The sequence below is a fragment of the Equus asinus genome, chromosome 13, assembly GCF_041296235.1.
Source record: "Equus asinus isolate D_3611 breed Donkey chromosome 13, EquAss-T2T_v2, whole genome shotgun sequence".
Classification (NCBI taxonomy): Eukaryota; Metazoa; Chordata; class Mammalia; order Perissodactyla; family Equidae; genus Equus; species Equus asinus.
The window spans coordinates 20,072,587-20,092,802 of record NC_091802.1 but is presented as its reverse complement, the minus strand read 5'-3'; the positions used below and the strand labels follow the sequence as shown (position 1 = coordinate 20,092,802).

General features: G+C 35.7%; 1 protein-coding gene across 1 annotated transcript in view; it reads left to right on the top strand.

Moving 5' to 3' along the window:
• NLK (nemo like kinase) overlaps positions 1–20,216 on the top strand; it is a 162,648-nt gene that overhangs the window by 121,149 nt on the left and 21,283 nt on the right. Inside the window, exons 4-7 of the mRNA XM_014862121.3 lie at positions 10,259–10,365; positions 11,829–11,914; positions 16,150–16,359; positions 19,484–19,585. Coding sequence (XP_014717607.1) covers positions 10,259–10,365; positions 11,829–11,914; positions 16,150–16,359; positions 19,484–19,585 — 505 coding nt within the window. The remainder of the gene's footprint in view (positions 1–10,258; positions 10,366–11,828; positions 11,915–16,149; positions 16,360–19,483; positions 19,586–20,216) is intronic.

Here is a 20,216-nt window from a genome sequence, read left to right as displayed (position 1 = left end):
TTTCTTGTCAAGGGTACTAGTCTAGCCTTCTGTCAGCCCACACACAAAAAGTTAGCCAGAATACTTACTTTGACCTTAAACCAATGAAACTAATTTTGAACTTCTGACCTCCGGAATTGTAAGAGAATAAATTTATGTTGTTTTAAGGAAAAAGTTAACCAGGGGTCCCTGTTTTATATATATGTATATACGCACATATATATATATACACACACACATACACGCTGATCTTTTAAGTTCTCATCCAGTAAAAAAATAATAGGGAGTAAGAAGGTATTCAGATAAGCATATATGATTCATAGATACAGGAAAATGTTTATTGAGTTGTCAAAAGCTTTGTAGTTAGACTAAAGAAGGGTGAAAGGAATAAGACTAGAAGAAAGTAAATACTCAGGAGGTAGAAAGAGACAGAGGCAAAGAGAGTGTGAGGTAGAAAAACTTGCCTGTGATTTTTTTTAACCATTGTATTTTTCAGTTTTTGGCAAAAGGAATATCGTTATTTGCCCTGTCCACCTGGCATTCCTTCATCCCCAGTCTAGATCTGATAATGGGAATAGTTCCAAATTGTTCTGAGGATTAAATGAGGTGAGCTATGTTGAAAGTGTCACATAGTATAGGCTCAAGAACACTTTTCTTGAGCAAACTGAGATAATCCCTAAGCAAACTGTGGGATTATTTCTTATTTGAGGTTGTAACCTCTTGTAACAGTACTAAGACCACAACTCAGGTGCTAGAAGAAATGAATAAGAGTGCTTGGGTGGATTTGAGCAATTACTTCAGAGATCTTCAGATTCACTTCCTTCCAAGAGGAAAGACTTAAAACTCAAAAAGAGAACAATTAGTTCTTTAGAATAACGTGCCACTGTGTTGTGAGAATTCATAGAGATAATTCGTATAAAGTGCTTAGAAAGAGCATGGCACATAGTGAGAAATCAATAAATGTTAATTGCTTTTATTTTTATTATATCTCGTGTTTTAAAAAAAATTTTTTAAGTGAAGCATTTTAGGAAATAAAATGTAAGTATGTATGTGTTTTTACACATATAGGTAAATTGCCAGTTAGAATGTGCATCTAATTTAGAAATTCCGCAGGAGCTGAAGAAACGTTGATGGTTTCTCACATGTTTAACTAAAGGTTTAAATCTCTGTAGTTAGTGGAATTTAGCAATTCTAATAATTTAAAGACTTATCTCTTTAGGAGAATATCTGTTGGTTGTGCCACTTTGTTTCTCTTATTTCTGTTGGCAATGTGATGGCAAGTCTGGCATATTCAATCCCAAAGCAGTGCCTAAAGGGCTTTATGAGCTTAACAGCCATAACATTGTTGTACTCTTTGAGTGAATATATTGTAATTGCTTGTTTAATTGTCCATCTCCCTTGTTAGTCTGTAAACTCAGTGAGGGCAGTGATGCCCTTGTACACCATTGCGTTTCCAGTGCCTAGAACTATGTGTGGCACATGCTGCTGTTCAGAATATTTGTTGAAGAATGATGAGTGACTTCCCGTTTAAAGCACATGGCTAGGAAGGGATTCTAAAAGCTGCTTCATGCAATGCAGTATTGAATTTGTGGGTTTTGCTTGAAACTTGGTTTTTGCAACATGCAAGTAAGTCGGTCTCATGAATTTCATTTTCTCTCTTTAATAGTAAACAGAGAGAGGCAAAATTTCATGGAAAGGGTCAGACTTCAGAATCATTACAACCTAGATTTGAATCCAAGTTCTGTGTCAGCAGCTTAACCTCTCCCAGCCTTGGTGTGCTCTTCTCATAAATAGGAATAGTTACAAATTAGGTATTATGAGGATTAAATGAGGTGACATATAAAGTGGCACATAAGTAGCTTCAGCAAAAGTTTAGCTTCCTTTCTCCTTCTCCTCATAGCACATAATTAAAAATAATTCAGCCTTTCTTTATTTCAAAGTAATCTGCATACTATGATGATATTTGGTTAGGAAATGGGAACAGTAGCAAGCTCCTATGGGAAGCAGCTTGGTGGGGTAGAGAGAGCACTGGGCTAGGAGTCAGGAAATGTAGGGTAGTCTGGCTTTTTACTGTGAATGTGACCTTGGGTGAATCACATAACCTCTTTATCCTGAGTTTGTGTTTCTATTAAGTAATATTCCCCAGTGACTAATAATATTTGAGAAAGCAGCAAAAGGACTATTTTCTGCCCCGTTATAAAGAATCTTCTAAAATAATCAATATCACAAAAAAAAATTTAACTCTTTAAAAGAACACAGAAACACTGTGGTTTCTCTTGGGCGCCTGAGGCATCAGAGCTGCCATGCCCCACCCCCCATGCATTTATAATTGTTAATTTGCATCATTCGTTTTTCTGAAGCAAATCAGTACATTTTGAAATCCATATTTCATGGAGCTTCTTAACTAATTGCTGCAATCAGTGGCAATTTATTTTATATCAGGGCCGTTCAAATCACTCTGAGGTTGGCATACCATGCACAGTATGTTTTTTACAATCATATTTTTAATGATGAGTTTTAATAGGGAAACATGTTTAATCTGTTAATATTCTCCTGAAAGACCTATCTTTGGTCCTATATTTTATCTTTAACGCAGTGGGAACTTAAAAGGCCCTAGCAAAGTCATTGACCAATGGGTACACCAGCTGTTGGAGAGGCTGTCCCATTTAGAAGGACCAGGAAAGAGAAAGAGCACCATGTTTTCCCTCTTGTTTGGAGACCCTCATTAAATTACTCAGAAACAATAATCAGATAGCTGCTGTTCAAGTTAATGGCACCTCTGAGTCCCTGTCAAGAGAGCTTTATTTAATGCGCAACAGACCTGGAGTGATGCAGGTGCCTTTTCAGGCCCTCATTTAATTTAAGCTGCTTTAGTTGGCATGGCAACTAGTTGAGACATCTGGGAGACATTATGCTGGGGATTGAGACTTAGAGGATTTTAGCTATAGCAAAGCAGAAACCTTATCATAAAGTGGTGTGTGTTGGTTCTAAGTTTCTGCAGCTATCTTCAAATTCAGGAATTGTATTTTCCAGAGAAATAAAATTTTAAAAGATTAGCCTGGTTGTTGGCTTGTTTTCTCTGAAGAAAAAACTTTTATTCATGGAGTAAAAAAATGTATTTCTCCTGAAGAATTTACTTTGTTAAACTAAAGCTTAACAAAACTTACTCTCTGCAGAGTGGCTGTTTTAATCACTTTGTAAAGATTATATGTTTGAAATTTTTCACTCTTTTACATCTTTTAGGTTTAAAAGATATTAGAGGAGGGTAAAGCATCTCTGCACAAGGGTAAACAAAATGAGGAAGGCGGACAGGGGCTCTCTATGGTTTTGCCCTGGACTTTCTATTTAAATTGACTTTATTAACCTACCTTCATTCTTTTTTAACCAGCCTGTCATCTTCTCAAGAAGCAGAGATATGATAGTAGCACTCTTTTAAACTCTCTCTTAAATATTATAACAGGAGGTTGAGTGAAAGGTTTTTCAAGTTCACGGATCCTGAGGACAGTGATGTGGTAATCCAGTCATTTGTGTTTAGCAAAGGGAATACCTGCTGGCTTATATTTAGTGAGAAATTATGCACATGTGTATATGGTCTTAGTATAGAAGAATTGACTTATTTGAAATCATGCTCTATATGCATTTTGAATGCCTTTTTGATTTTTTGATATCTGATAATACTTTGCTCTGTGTTAGGTTGAACATGTGAAATTACTTTTGTTGGTCAAAAATGGTTCAGTATCGTCAGTTCAAATTCAGTAGGTTAGGGTGAACAACACCCTGATCTGGAAATAAATGTTTTGTAATGCTAAATGAAATGTAAGGGTTTTTTTTCTGAAATGAGTAATTATAAAATATCTGGTTAGAATAGTACCCATACCAGCCGGCCAATGTTTTCCTTTTCCCCCTTTTTTGAAAATGTAGTCACTGTTAGAAGAAAGCATATGACATTATTTCAGAATGTTTTTGGCTTTTGTATCAGTTTGTTCCTTTTATAAGTCAAAGCAAGATTTTTTAAGTGCCAGCACTATGAATTCAACCTGATAACTTGAAAATTAAAATGTTTTCTGTCTGCTGCTTGCATGCATACCAACTGTCACTAACAGGAAAGATCCTGGCATTACAACTTGGCTGTCAGTTTTGTAGATATGTGAGGCAAAATAGAATATAACCTGATCTTCACATCCATGCAAGAACTTTTCAGTCCTGGTGGGAACAGAAAATTGTCAATAAACTCAGCAGACATGACTGACATCCCATACATATAAGTGGTTCATACTCTCTTTACGGATTTTTTTTCCTGGGTAAAACCTCAAGTTGACAGCATTTAATACAGTGATGACAGTTGTGAAGTTTTTCTGTTTTTGTTTTGTTGTTTTGTTTTTCCTGTGTAATGTGCCTTTGTTTTTGTCCCTTGAGATTTCTGGAACCAGCTTAATAATCTTGGGACTTCTGAGTAAGGTTTAATAGTGCAAATAGAAGGTTTTTTCTGTCTCTAAGATTTCCTAGTGGGAAAACAAATTTTCAGTGTATGTAAGAGGGTTAATATTCTTAATATGTAAAGCGTTCTTACAAATAAAAATTATCACGCCAGTAGAAAATGGAGCAAAGTGCAGAAACAGTTCTCTCACACTCTGTCATACTCTCATTCTCACTCTTCCTCTCTTTTTCTTTCTCATACTCACACATATATGTGGTCAATAAACATGTAAACAATTTTCAACCTAAAAACAAGTTGATAAGAACACAAATCTTTACTGCAGTCCCTTCTTGCAGTTCCCCTAAAATATCAGTGAAGGGTTAACTCTCAAACTAGAAGAGGCAAAACCTATGCTGGCAGTAGTGAGAACCCAGAAACAGGTTGGTTCTTGCTGGAGAACATCAGAACAGCTCAGAAATTGGAGGCATCAAGTATCTCAGAAAGTAGGGATACAGATAGCCCTAAACGCAGAATTGGTTGCAAGCCTGTGTAAGAAGTAGTAAGGTGTTCAGATGATCATCTCCTATCCTACAGAAGACTAAAAGCTTTATTCCCTGGAGACAGCATGAGCTGAGCTGTGGTGCCTTTGGCCCTTCCCCCGACTTGTACAGAACCCTGGCAGCCTGGCCTAAGCCTTCTGAGACAGAAATTTGGAGGGCTCTTCTCTAGAGAAATGGATTAACCCAAGAGAGGATCTATACACAATTGAGGATCCCTCATGAAACCAAACTATAAAGCTCTAAGCCCTCCCACAGAGCTACATTACAGTCAAACAGTAATAACCTGAATGTCCAGTGATGGGAGATTGCTTAAGTCATGACAGATTACATAAAATGGAATACTATTTAAGCACTTAAAATGATATAAAAGAATTGTATACCATGGAAAGATGTTCACAAGATATTTTAAATGAAAGAAAAAAGTATAATATAATTTACTTTGATACCATAATTTCCCTTCAAGAAATATATCAATAGGAAATAAGATTCACATAAAGCTTTATATATAGGATGTTTATCTCAGGATTATTTAAAATAGTAAAAAAAAAAAAAATTAGAGGGGCTGGGCCAGTGGCATAGTAATTAAGTTCATGCGCTTCGCTTTGGTGGCTTGGGGTTCTCAGGTTCAGATCCTGGGTGTGGACCTAGCACCACTTGTGAAGCCACACTTTGGTGGCGTCCCACATAAAATAGAGGAAGATTGGCACAGATGTTAGCTCAGCGACACTCTTCCTCACACACACACACACACAAAAATTAGAAATAACTTGGATTTTCAAAAATGACAGTTTGGCTAAGTGAATTATAATATGTTGATACATTAGAACACTATATAGTTATAAAAATTCTGCTTTAAACTATTTGGGAAATTTTCAAAAATACACAAAAGTAGAAACATTAGTATAATAACTATCATATACCAATACCCATCTTCAACAATTATTAGTCCTTTTGCCAATCTCATTTCCTCTATTGCTTTTTATTGAGAAGGAGGGCTGCAGTATTTTAAAGTAGATCCCAAACATCACATTGTATTACCTATAAATACTTCAATAAGCATTTCAAACTGATAAGGACCTTAAAAACGTAACTATCATGTCATTATCACACCTAATAAAATTAGCTAATTCTTTACTATCGTTACCTGATTGCCTCAAAGATCTTTTTAAATCAGATTTGTTTGAATTAGGATCTAAACAAAGTTCATTTGGTTATTATACCTCTTGAGATTCTTTTATCCCAAGCATTCCTACCTTCCCTTCCTCTCAGACACACATTTTATTTTTTGTCCTTGATTTGTTGGAGAAATTTTTCGTGAAGGATGATCCACATTGTGTGTTTGGCTGATTCCCTCTTCATGGTGTCTTTTGTTCTTTTATTCCCCATATTTCTTGTAAACTGATAATTAGAGCTAGAGGATTCATATATTAAGGTTTTTAAGGCATGAATACTTTCTAGGCAGTGGTGTGCATATCACAGGGACATAATATCTTGTCCCACATTAAGTGCTGCTAAGATTGAGTGGTAGATTGGGGTGATGTCAGCCTCATCTCTTTCAAGTGGTTTTACCAGCCATTGATATAGTGCCTAGATCCATAATATCATAGAAGTTGCAGTGGTGATTTTTTTTTCCTAATCTGACGTTGCTTCTGCATTTATTAGCTGAAATTCTTCCATAAAAACACAATGAACATTTACCATATTTTATTATAGTTTTTCAAAATATAACAAAAAAAGAATATAAGATAAAATCTGAAATTGTGTAGAACCATTGAAACAATTTTAAATGTAGTTAAATCCAAATTTCGCTACTGTGTAACCTTAGGCAGGTTACTTGTCTTCTGTTAACCTCAATTTCCTCATCTGTAATGGGGATACCACCAGCTACCTTGTAGGACTGCCATGAAAATTAAATGAGATGATATATTTAAAATACTTAGAGTGGCTGGTATCTAGTGGGTATCCAATATATATTAGTTCATTCATTCAACCGATAGCTATAGGGGACTTACTTTGTGCAGGCATTGTTTCTGAGAGTTTGGGATAGACCAAACAAAACAAACAAAACCCCTTGCCCTCATGGAGCAGGGTTGGGGAAATAGACAAACAAACGTAAGTAAATTATGTAGGATAGGTACTAAATGAAAAAAGAAAAAGTAGAGCTGGTTGAGGGGGTTGGGTAAGGAGTGCAGGACACAGTATTAGAGTGGTCAAGGTAGGCCTCATTCAGAAGAGTCAAGGAAAAACACAAAGGAGGTGAAACAGTTGGCCAAGAAGATGTCTGGGGAAGCACAATTCAGGCAGAGGGAACAGCTAGAACAAAGGCTTAAGGTCAGTGTGTGTCTAGCGTGTTCAGAGAATAGCAAAGAGGAAAGTGACTAGAGAGGAGTTTGGAGACGTAAGATGGCCAGATCATGTATAGCCCTTTAAAGACATTTTAAAGTCTTTGACTTTTACTCTAAATGAAATGGGAAGCCTTTGCAGCAGAGTGACATAATCTGGCTTTCATCCTAAAAGATCATTCTATGAAATGCATCCAAAAAGTAAGACGAATTGGTAAATAGAGAGAACCATGGATAAATGTGTACTAAAGCAAATATGGCAAAATGTTAAGTGTAGAATCAATGTGGTGGACATAGAGAGATGATCAGTGTTTAATTCTTTCAAGTTTTCTGTGTGTTTCAAAATTTTTATAAGAAAAAATGTTAAACTATTAAGAAAAACAAAATATTTCTGATAATATTGTAATTTAACTGATATGTATCCTTTTATAGAATGATTCTAACATGACACTAAAAGCTATCCTATAAGTAAATTCTACATGCCAAATCTCATTTCCTCACCAACCTTCATTATGAAGTAGAATATATTTCTCTGGAAAGAATCTGATTAATAAAACCTACGAGAAAAACCATACTGAAGAGTGTAAAAACGTTAAAAATTATATATTCTATGTAATAAAGCATCAACATATAGACAAAAAAGTAACAGTAAAAAAATTGTTCTGGCTCTGTGTTTTAGAAATCTAAGGGTCTTGGGCCAGGGTGGTAACAGTGGACATGATAAGAAATGGTGCTATTCTGTAGCTAAATTTTGAAAGAACCAATAGAATTTTCTGATGGATTGGAGGTAGAGAAAGAGAAGAATCAAGGATGATTCCAAGGCTTGTGGTGTGTGAGCAACTTGCCTGAAAAATAGGTTTGCTGTGGGAAAGCCTTCAGCTAGAAAGTATTTGGGGGAAAGCTAGAGAATAGTTTTGGACATGTTAGTTTGAGATGTCAATTAGACATCCAGTGGAGATGATGAGTAGACAGTCTGATGTACAAGACTGGACTTAGGAAATGAAGATTTGGGGCTGGCCCGGTGGCACAGAGGTTAAATGTGCACATTCTGCTTCCGCAGCCCGGGGTTCACTTCTTCGGATCCCGGGTGCAGACATGGCACCCACTAGGCAAGCCATGCTCTGGTAGGCGTCACACATATAAAGTAGAGGGAGATGGGCACAGATGTTAGCTCAGGGCTGATCTTCCTCAGAAAAAATAAATAAATTAAAATTAAAAAATAAATAGACAAAGTGTAAAATAAAAAATAAAATGAAGATTAACTAGGTTAACTAGAGATATAAAGTTAGATGTCATCAGCATGGATGTTATTTAAAGTCATGGGATTGGATTATCCAAGAGAGTGAATGTGAAAAGAGAAGAGGACCAAGCAGCAGTTTTTAAAAATTATTGTAAGTTTTGAAGGCAGACTCCTTCTCATCTTTATTTTTTATATGCATTTACCCTTAAAACGAGCATGTAAATTCTAAAACAGGAGTCCCAGGACCCTCTTAGTTTATTTATAGCTAATGCTAAGCACTCTAAGACTATAGCTGCCCCTTGAGATGGCTTATCTTCTTCTAAGAGTAGCAGTGGAACAGGACTAGTACAAGAGGTGTTTTACAGGGTGTCAGATGGGTTGTCCTTTCAAGGATTCCATAATATCTCCCTGGAAGAAGACAGTTAAGATCTGAGGAACTATGTAAGAAAGCAAAATAACTATGCCATTTTTTTTTTTGTCGTGCCTTTCCCTGTTTTCATATGCACAGGGCTAGGGAAGCTTTAGTGTTTTACTCAGAATGCGAAACTAACTTTTACAAGGTGTCAGAAGAATTTGAAACCTGTTAAGAACCTCCTAAAGTCAAGGGCCCTTTCCATTGGTCTTTAGGAAGATTATACTTAAATCATAAAACTCACCCAAACTTTTAATGAGTTCTTAACTGTGGGTAGGGTAGGACATGAATCTGTCCTATTCTAGATATAGCAAGAGACAAGACCTTCATGAGAGTTCTGAATTAGACATCTCCAGTGCTCCCCAGGCCCCAGCCTTTGATCATCTGCCCCGTGTTGATTGAGCAAAACCTTGAGGATATAACAGATCACAAAGCATAGAAAGCTTAAAATTTAGAAAGGAGGTATAAATGTATAAAAAGTTAAATAATAAATAATAAAAGAATTAAGTTGTTAAGATTGTAGAGAGGACTTGGATTTGAACTATTTTACACATTTTTAGGAGTACGTCCTTCATAAAGTAGCTTAAGCCACAGTTGATAGGTAGGTTGTCATCTTTTCCATTGGTGCCATGGTGGCAGAGTGAGACCACCAACTCTCTCTTGTTTGCATTCAAAGGATGCTCCAGTTACATGTCTGAATAGAATCTGAGACTTCACACTCTTTATATTCAGCCTGGCTGTCATTTAAAATGTTGACGATAATTTTTCTCTCTTATTATGCCAATTACAGGAAAGGCACTTGGTTGTTTACTTTTGCTAACTTTTAAACAGTAAATTCTTTAATTTTGGCAATGTTTCATCTTGTGAATAATGGAATTCTCATCTCTCTCATGCTGTCTAGAAGCTTTGTTTCCCTAAGCATTTTTTAGCCTTAAGAATGGAAGTTATTTGGGCCAGCCCCATGGCCGAGTGGTTAAGTTCATGTGCTCTGCTTCGGCGGCCCAGGGTTTCCCTGGTTCGGATCCTGGGTGCGGACATGGCACCGCTCACCAGGCCATGCTGAGGCTGCGTCCCACAAGCCACAAGTGGAAGGACCCACAATGAGAAATATGCAACTATGTACTGGGGGGATTTGGGGAGAAAAAGCATAAAGAAAAAAAAAGAAGGTTGGCAACAGTTGTTAGCTCAGGTGCCAATCTTTTAAAAAAAAAAAAAAAAAACAATGGAAGTTACTCTTTAGACCTGGTGCCTACTCTGAGGGGATTGAGGGCTAAATTCTCTGAACTCTCCTTAACTTAAGACCTCAAGATATGTTGTCACAGAATTGATGCAGAGTGACCTACACAAAATTATCGTCTCTCCTCAACCACTCAGCTCAGATCATGTCAAAGTTTTTCTTTATCAGATTTTGCGAGGTAAGATTTTCTTTCTGTAGAAAAAGCTTGTGTCACTGTATAAATGAAATATTTTTCTTCTCATCTGAACTTTAATCTGACTTTCCAAGGCTTTCCTTTTCCCTAAAGACTTTTTTCTTTTAACCAAGGTATATTTAATAATCTCTATACTTGATGTTAAATAAGAGGCTTTTAAGGGTGGCCAAATGGTTCTTATTTTCAGCACTGTAAGAGAAGGCCCTATCTAATACATTAGGCAGTTGAGTGAGTTAATCTAGGGTAGGTAAATAAGCAAGATGGTTTGTCACAAAGTTTTTACTAAACAGCCATTAGTAGGAGTATGTGGCTGGCATCAGATGACTAAACTGAAAAGTAACTGTGGGATGAGATCCATTCTTCAAGCCAACCTGGTCAGAATGTTGGCTAGCATACCTGAGTCCAAGTGTAAAAAAACAAAATGACTCTTAAAGCCAAAGCATGGAGGAGACTGGTTGAAATAGCCAGCTAAATAATTCTCCAGACTGGCTCATTAAAGACCACTGACTTGATAAAGAAGTGATTTGAACCGACATTTTTAGAGCTGCTTCTGGCCATCGGGTTTGTCCTTCAGAATTTTGTTATTACAAATGTAGAATTGTGTAAAGAAACAGTGTTCTTACCTAGCAAAATACTTTTTTCTCCCACGGGATTTGTAGAATTAAGACATTCTTTATAAAGATTGAAAAGTATCTGCCGAAAGGATTAAAACACATGAATAATATTAAAACTAGAAAGTTCGCCTTCCATAGATTTGTTGACATTCTCTGGTGGGGGGTGTGGAGAGAAGATATTAGGTATTGGATCTTTTTTTACACTTGTCAAAAATCTGATTTGCTATATCTTATTCAGAAGATTCAACCCTGAAGCTGTAACCTTTATCAACAGTGCGAAAATATTAAAAGTCTTTTTTTAATATTTAAAAATATTTTTAAAGTAATTAATTACCCTCTTGATTCTCAGTGGTGGAGAATACTACCAACAAACCTGGGCAAGTTTCTGCATTTGTCTCATCAATGAAAATCTGTCTGGGGAAAGGCTCCCCGGTGGCTAATGGGAACTATTTTGTTGGAGCAAACTCAGAATCACAGGTTGAAAGTATCAATAGCAGAGCTCCAGTAGCCACACTTATGAGCAATTCAAGGATATTGGTATGGTCAACCTTAAATCCAGTGCCTAAAAACCTTATCTATACTTAAACCTAAATAATCTTTTGAATTATAGACATTATCTCTAGATAGTGCAAATCTTTGATGACACTTTATTTTACTGTAACAAAATTATAGTTTTTTGAGGTAGGACTAAGTCAAGCTTTTAATAATGCTCATTGTGCAGTTATTTAGGGAACAGTTTTAAATCCTGTACTCTGAGTTTCTATGGTTTTCCCCAAATTATTGGTTGAGTAAAAGGAATTAAATATCTGCAATTAAATCTGTTTGCTATTTCAGGTTTGAAATATCTCCATTCAGCTGGCATTTTACATCGAGACATTAAGCCAGGGAATCTCCTTGTGAACAGCAACTGTGTTCTAAAGGTAGCTTTTCAATCTACTTAAATATGTGAGAAAAAAATCAGAATGTCAAGGCAAGTTTAAGAAACAACATGTTTTTGTGAAAGAAATAGTTAAATTTATTTTCAAGACTTTACCAAAAATTAAGGAACCCAGTTTTCTCTAGCAGTATCATCAGTCATGACAATAACTAATTTGTAATCTTGGCTTTTTTCATGATTTTTCGGAAACACTGAAATTGGAGTTATAATGTGACTACAAAGAAGAATAGAGAAGGTGATTTTTTTCCCCATATTATTCCATCATTAAAGGAAGTGTATATCAGAAGAAATATTGGAAGACCAGTAAGCTTCTATTTATATGAGAATGAAAGTATGGCTTTTAAGAAGGCTGTTCATGTTTTTGCACAGCTAACATTTTTATATGCTGTTTGACTGAGGTAGTAAAGTAGGGAAGTGGAAACGTTTAAAAGTGAAAATACGAAGCCAGAAAAGGGTCAAATGTATTTCCACATATATACTAGCCAATCCCCAGTTATTCCTCTGAAGGCGAATTGATTACAGGATTAAGTATAGTTAGCAGCCCCGAAATCTCAAATTGTCAGTTTCAATTTTGCTTTTACCCCAGTACCACCCCGATCCCATTGTCTTTTGTTCGAGTGGCTCACAAATAGAAAAATCCACATATGTGCATTTCTCCATCTCAGAGAGATATTTGTATTAGCAGAACTCCTAACTAGTGAGAGGCCCAGCATCTTTTCCCCATCATAGAAATTAGAGTTAAGGTCCTTCCTAGAGCCGTGTCATCTCTGTGTAAGCAAATGAAAATTCCTCTATTTTATGAGGGGCTACAGTATTATATTAAGTAAATATTCTTAACATTTCAAACTTGAAAAGAAAAAAACTTTTTTAAATGTTGCCTACTTTAAAGTAATCAAGATTGTCATTATTACTTAGTTTGTTGGCAGTTAGACTAAATATTAAAACTAAGTATATAAGTATATTAACTTCATTTTTTATTTTAAATGCTTGCTTTAAACTGTGGGCCAATTTTCTTTAAAAGCTGGTGTGTTATACTGCTTTTGAATAAAAATTCTCCCTTCATAATAGCCTTGAAGAACTCTGTTCCTGTTTTAACTCTAGATATATTAAAAAACCCTATTTTTCATATTTTCGCTGAAAACAACTATTATAGTTTAGTCTTTTGTTCCCACAGAGAAATTAATTGTTCCCCAAATCCACTAATGTAAATATTCTTTCTATAGGTCATTGAGTTCATTCCCCTGCCACCTTTGTACATTTTAAAGAGAGCTACAACCTATCATCATAATCCATTTTAATTTTAAAAAGATAAATAAAAACTTGGAGAACTTCACGAAGTATTTTGTATAGAACCTCTCATGCTTGCTGCCGTTAACTGCTTGAAGTCCATTTTTCAAATCATCTGTTATGATATTGTAACCTCTGACTGTATAAATGAGTAACTAAAGGAAAATGTCATTTATGGAATAAACAATGCACAGATCAGGACAAATTGAAATTTTGTTCAGTTCCTTTGACTTGTCTTAGCAGCCTATTTTTAAAAGCCACAGTAGAGCGCCAGGCTGTGGACACTAACTCTCTCTTTTCAAATGTACAAATTCATCAAAAATAATTATAATAAAACTTTTTTTATTTGATTGTTTTATTGAGGCCATATTGGCTTATAACATTGTGTAATTTCAGGTGTACATTATTATATGTCAGTTTCTGTATAGACTACATTGTGCTCACCACCGATAGTCTAGGTTTTATCTGTCACCATACATATGTGCCCCTTAGCCCTTTCACCCTTTCCCCACCCCCTTCTGCTCTGGTAACCACTAATCTGTTCTCCTTATCCATGTGTTGGATAAAACATTTCTTTTAAACTAGTATGCTTTCATATTGTGAATATATTTTGTTTCCTATTAAGCACAAAATGGATAATTTTGCTGGAAATCTCAATATTGTTTTGGTCATCTGATCATATGAACTTCTTACTTTGAGTTTAGCTTGTCTTCCAGATAAATGACCAAAAATGACTCCAGATCAGACTGATGTTTTTAACAAAGGACTTGCTTTATAACAGAAAACGTTTGTTGTCGGGTGGGTGGTTAGTTTTTTTATAATATAAATACAAGAAATATATAGGAAAGAGGATTTAAGTTCTTTCCTTTGGTTTTGTTTTGTTTTAAAAGATATCAAAAAAAAAATTCATGGCCAAGTAATAGAGTTTTTAAATTTTGTGTGTTATTTGAACACTAGCCTTTGATAGAGGATTTGATAAACAGCTTACGCTTTTTCTCCTTTTTGGTATGGTTTTTCTGTGTGGTCTGAAATGTTTATTTCTGTTTTAAGCTTTAAAGATGTTTGCTTTGTACTGATTCATCCCCACATACAAACATGGATTCATTTGATGTGACCAGACGTAGTAGATTCAAGACAGAAGGAGAGGATTGCCAAAAATTAGGGATAAAATTTGTTTCCTTTAAAGAAGTGGTTTTCAGACTTTTTTTAAGTTGCCAGACCCTTTTTTCAAACAAAATCTCATCCTGGGAACTCAACTTAGAAAACAAACAAAAAGTGTTATTTCGCCACTTAGAATATTGACTCATAAAGTTAATCAGTGAGAATGCTGGAGCTTTTAGATGGCCATTACTCTCTTATCTCATCTTGAGTGCTCCCAGTTTTTGTTTTTTGTTTGCCCAGTATCAAGAAAACCTTAATTCCTGAAAATAAGCAGAACTTGCTGGTGGTGTGCTGCTGCTGTTTACTAATAGCTCACCTTGCAACCTCAGCATACTTTTCAGTTAAACAGAAATAGCAAGAAAAGATTTATTCCTAGGTCTGCACATAAATTAACCAGCCTTTCTCATTTACTGTTATGTCTCCAGGTTCTAGCATACTGTCTAAAATATAACAAGCCCTCAATTAAATATTTATGGCATGAAAAAATGAATGAACCTAGTAGCATTGTTATTCTACAGTGTTGTATTTTGACATATTCAAACATTTGGCTATGAATTAGTATTTTAAATAGATAGATAGATGTGGAGTTTAAGTAAAATGTTTATGGAACTCCTGAAGTACCTCCTCAGAATTGGATTCACCAGGACTCAGTTTGAAACCCATAGCTTTAGAGAAATTTTTCTATATGTATTCCATAAAGAGAATGAACATAGTTTAGGAAGTCTTCAAGATATATCTTTTTTTTCTTATAATATCTCCCTCAATAAGATAGCCTTGAAAATAGATAGCTTTGTTTTTACATTAAACCTAGAAATATGCATTCAGCTGGTTTTTTTGGTTTAGTTATCAATTGAAAACAGATTAAAGATGAGAAGCATATTTTTAAGATACATTATTTTATCTTGAAATATGGAAGTTTGAGATTTTTCTTCCCTCTCATACAAATAAGGTCAAATTATATACAGTAGTCCCCCCTTCTCCATGGGGGATCTGTTCCAAGACCTGCAGTGGATGCCTGAAACCACAGATAGTACTGATCCCCATATATACTGTTTTTTCCCACACCCACATACCTATGATAAAGTTTAACTTATAAATTAGGCACAGTCAGAGATTAAGAACAATAATAATAAAATAGAACAATTATAACTATACTGTAATAAACCTTAGCAACCTCAGCATATGGTTTTTTTCTTATGAAATCCATAGCTTTCACTTTTTCACTTAAAGGAAGCACTTTATGGCTTCTCTTTGGCATATCCAAATTGCCAGCATCACTACTCTCGTACTTTGGGGCCATTATTAAGTGAAATAAGGGTTACTTGAACACAAGCACTGCAATACCACACAGTCAATCTGATAACCCAGACAGCTACTAAGTGACTACCAGGCGGGTAGCATATACAGCCTGGATATACTGGACAAAAGGATGATTCATGTCCTGGGTGGGATGGAGTGGGTTGGCAGGAGATTTCCATCATGCTTCTCAGAATGGCATGCAATTTAAAACTTATGAATTGCTTATTCCTGAAATTTTCCATTTAATATTTTCGGATTGACCTCGAGTAACTAAAACCACAGAAAGCGAAAACCGTGGATAAGGGGAGGCAACTACTGTATTGACACAAATTTACTCTACCCGTATTATTGAATGCTTTTCAAAGTTTAGAAGTCTATCAAGATCTTCATTTTTTGTTTTTTTTGTTTTACTTTTCCATTTTTAAATATATTTGTCTATTTGACAATATTTTGATAATCTTTTCTGTTTAGATTTGTGATTTTGGATTGGCCAGAGTGGAAGAATTAGATGAATCTCGTCATATGACTCAGGAAGTTGTTACTCAGTATTATCGGGCTCCGGAAATCCTGATGGGCAGCCGTCATTACAGCAATGCTATTGACATCTGGTCTGTCGGATGTATCTTTGCAGAACTACTAGGACGAAGAATACTGTTTCAGGCACAGAGTCCCATTCAGCAGGTATGATTTCACTTCAGGCTTTAGTAGCTTTCAGTTCTATTACAGATTTAAAGGAAAAACCATCTTGCACACATGTCTTGGGCTTATTCATTTTACTGAATTGCTTTTAGCGAATTCAGGTTCACTTAAAATTCAGAAAGTTATGAAGTTGAATATTACAGAGAGATTCATTTTGTAACTTACGAGCCTATTAGAGGGAGTGTTGACTTTATTACATGCACTGATGCATAGCAGCGGACTCTGCTGTAACAATTTGCACAGGTATAATCTTCAGTTGTTAGAGGGCCTCTCTTCTTTATACCTGAATGGGTCTGACTTGAAAATGTACTTGGTGACTTAATATACTTTATGCTTAGAATATAAATTTTGAGCGTTGATTTCTTTAAATCTGAACATTTAGAAACATTTCCAACCTTTATTATTTGGCTAAAATATTTAAATATAGCAGAGAACATCAGAAGCTGATTAAAATGTAGTTTAAGAAACCATTCATGTGCGTTGTTTGCCTTTATAGCTAATTCATTACTACACGTATTTTCTGTTTGCATGAAAATAATGTAAAAATGAGCTCAGACTGTAGGATCAAATTGGTGGGTTCAAATCCTAGCTCTCCCACTTACTATCTTTTAAATCTTGAGCAAGTTAAATTGTTCTGAGGATTTTTGTGCAGATTAAATGAAGTAGTAAAGCTGAAAGTAAGACCTGGAACATGGTGAGCATTCAGCAAATGTTAGCAATTATGATGGTGGTGGTGTGCCAGGATGCCAGGGATACAGCAGTAAATAAGACAAACTTAGTTCTTGCCTTTGTGAAACATTCACAAGAGAGAGAAAATAAGTATACAAATAAATATAATCTCAACTAATGATAAATTCTATGAAGAAAAAATTAAACCAGGTTAGGGCTAGAGAATGATGATGGAACAGAGCAATATTAAAGAATTCTCTGAAGGGATAACATTTGAGGAGTGACCCCAGTGAAATGAGGGAGAAAGATACTAGGAAAGAGTGTTCCAGGAAAAGAGACAACCAGCATAGTAAAACCTCTGAGGCAGGAACAAGAGTGGCGTGTTGGAGGGATGGCATGATCAAGGAAGAGGACATATGAGAGGAGGTCAGAGAGAGAGAAAGAGCCCAACCATGGTGACCTGAGAAGGATTTTGGATTTTATTCTATCCAAAGTGTGATGGAAAGCTATTTGAGGATTTGGAGCAAAGGAGTGTTAAGATTTGATTGATCACATTTAAAAGATCACCCTGACTACTGTGTATCTTTGTAAATAATTCATGCACTTGACCAAAAATGGAATCATTTCTTTTATGCTCTTTCTACAAAGAATCGTTAACCGATACATTAGGAACTATATATGCTATAATCAACATTTAAATTTATTTCTCTGCTATACATTCAAAGTCTACTTTTTAAAAATATGCATCTTAAAAATCAATCCTGGTGATAAAAAATTATCATATGTAATCTAATGTTGGGTACTATTGACAGTATCTACTTTACTGTTCAATTTAGAAATTAGAGTTTAACAGACTTACCTGTAAAACTATCAAATCTGGACATAATAAGCTGGCAGAAAAGCTTAAGTAAAAATTAAATGGTTGTTCAAATTCCATATATTGAACAAAGATCTTGAGTTGCTGCTGAAATGAATATATAAAGGAACATGTGAAACAACTGGAATGGGATTCAGATATCTCATTTTCTAGAGAAGTACGTAGGTCTTGAGTTTGCCAGTCTGACGTAGCCATTGAAGGAGAACTCACTCTATCTTCAGTGTATTTTGGGGTGAGAAATCAAGATGTAAAATGGGACAAGAGTCTAACTTCTAAATGGACATAGTTATTTTCTGTACCATTTTCTGTATGTCTTTGAGAAATAAATACCCTAGGTACTGTAGTACCAGCAGACTTCATAAAAATGTTTCTCATCCATGGATCTGACCTATTTTAGACAACTATCTGAATGTTTCCCTTTGTTTTCATGAGCCAGTCCTTTCCTTCTGCCTTTAGTGTAGTTGTTAGAGGTCCAAAAGTATCACCAACACCCTTTTCCCAAAAAGCTTTGTAAGGAAATCTTTACTTCTATAGAAAACAAGCTTCTCAAGTATCTCCATTAGGCTGGAGGGCAGTGATTTTGAGGGCTACCCCATGGTTTAGATAAGTGCAGAGAATAGTACTTTATATTTGGCAACCCCAGAACCAGGAAAAGAAGTATTCTCTAGTGAGAATTCTCCATCCTGGAGGAATCCGAATGAAATGTTATTGCTGATTAGTTATGAAGTTAGAACAATTGTAGCACTATAGAAAATTGTTACAGTAGTTTGCTGCCTACAAAGACTTGTTTGTGAGAAGACCTTTTTTTTTTTTTTTTTAAGATTTTGTTTTTTCCTTTTTCTCCCCAAAGCCCCCTGGTACATAGTTGTATATTCTTCATTGTGGGTCCTTCTAGTTGTGGCTGGAAGAGAAGACCATTTTTATTGGTCTCTTTTATTGTGCCCAGCTAGCTAAATGTGGCCTTATGCAGTGTCATAGATTTCTAAGTACCACAGTTTTCTGCCAATGTAGGAGATTTCTAGCATAACTAAAATGTAAAGTGTGTGTACTGGCCCAAACATTGATAGCTGAGCTTTCATTTCAGGTGTGAGTGTTCTGAGTATGTACTAAATCACAGGTGGCTGATTTGTGGATTAGCTTCTTGATGATCCTGAATCTGTTTGAAGCATCAGAATCCATTCATTAACTGTTTGAAAAGGACAGTCATTAGCCATAAGCAAAAGAGCAGTTCACCTCTGCAAGAATCATAGATAGCTATGGTATCAAGACCTCAGGGCAGGTAGGTACAGACTCCTAAACTACTATAGCCTTAGAAGGCCATGCTTGCCAAAACATACTTTCTGTATTTCTATCGTGTGGATTCCTAATAAACATTTTTCTGTTTTTTTAATAGTCCAGAAAGTGAAAGTAGAGACTCCTATCAGTTAATCTGGAGCTTGCCTTAAAGTGTTCCGCCCCACCCCCCCATTTGGTCCTCATCTCTAATGCTATGATTTTAAGAGTAATGAAAAATTGTTTCCATGAGCTTACCATCCACCTGTATTTCATGTTTCCTTGAAGTTGGATTTGATCACGGATCTCTTGGGCACACCATCACTGGAAGCAATGAGGACGGCTTGTGAAGGCGCTAAGGCACACATACTCAGGGGTCCTCATAAACAGGTAAAGGGGGCGGAATCTGCATTTGGTAACCATCTGTTTGGCAGGATTTCCCTTCCAATGGAATAATGAATTGAGAATTGTTAAACGAAAACATTACTTGTAGATTTTATTTATATTTTTATGTCATGGCCGTAATTAGGAAATTGCTATATATTTGTAAAACCAAATAAAATATGGTAATTCCCAGTGCTATCTGAGAAGAAATTTTATTTTAGCACCTTTGATAATAAATGACCCCTGGCTTTTTGTCTCTTTGTTTTTTTGTCTAAGAGGAGTTACTGGGGGTGAAGCTTCAACCTTAGTGCCATAACCTAGTACACGTCTATCAAGATGTCCTTTCCAAATACTGAGCCAAAATGCCTGCTATCTCTTATTCCAGCCAGGAATGTGAAGCTGTTTCTATTGCACTCTTGCCACTAACACAGAATCAGATGTGAATGGTGTTAGAAGTATGAAGAGAGATTGCCAGATTTGCACTGATCAATATTACTTGCAACCAGCCAAGTCACTGCTGAGAAAGACAAGATGGTTTTTATCTCCACCCTGTTCATTTAGCAGCATTTTTTAGAAGCACTTTCCTAATCTCCTTTGGACAAAACAGCTTAATGATGTGAAGAGTGAGTAAGGAGAA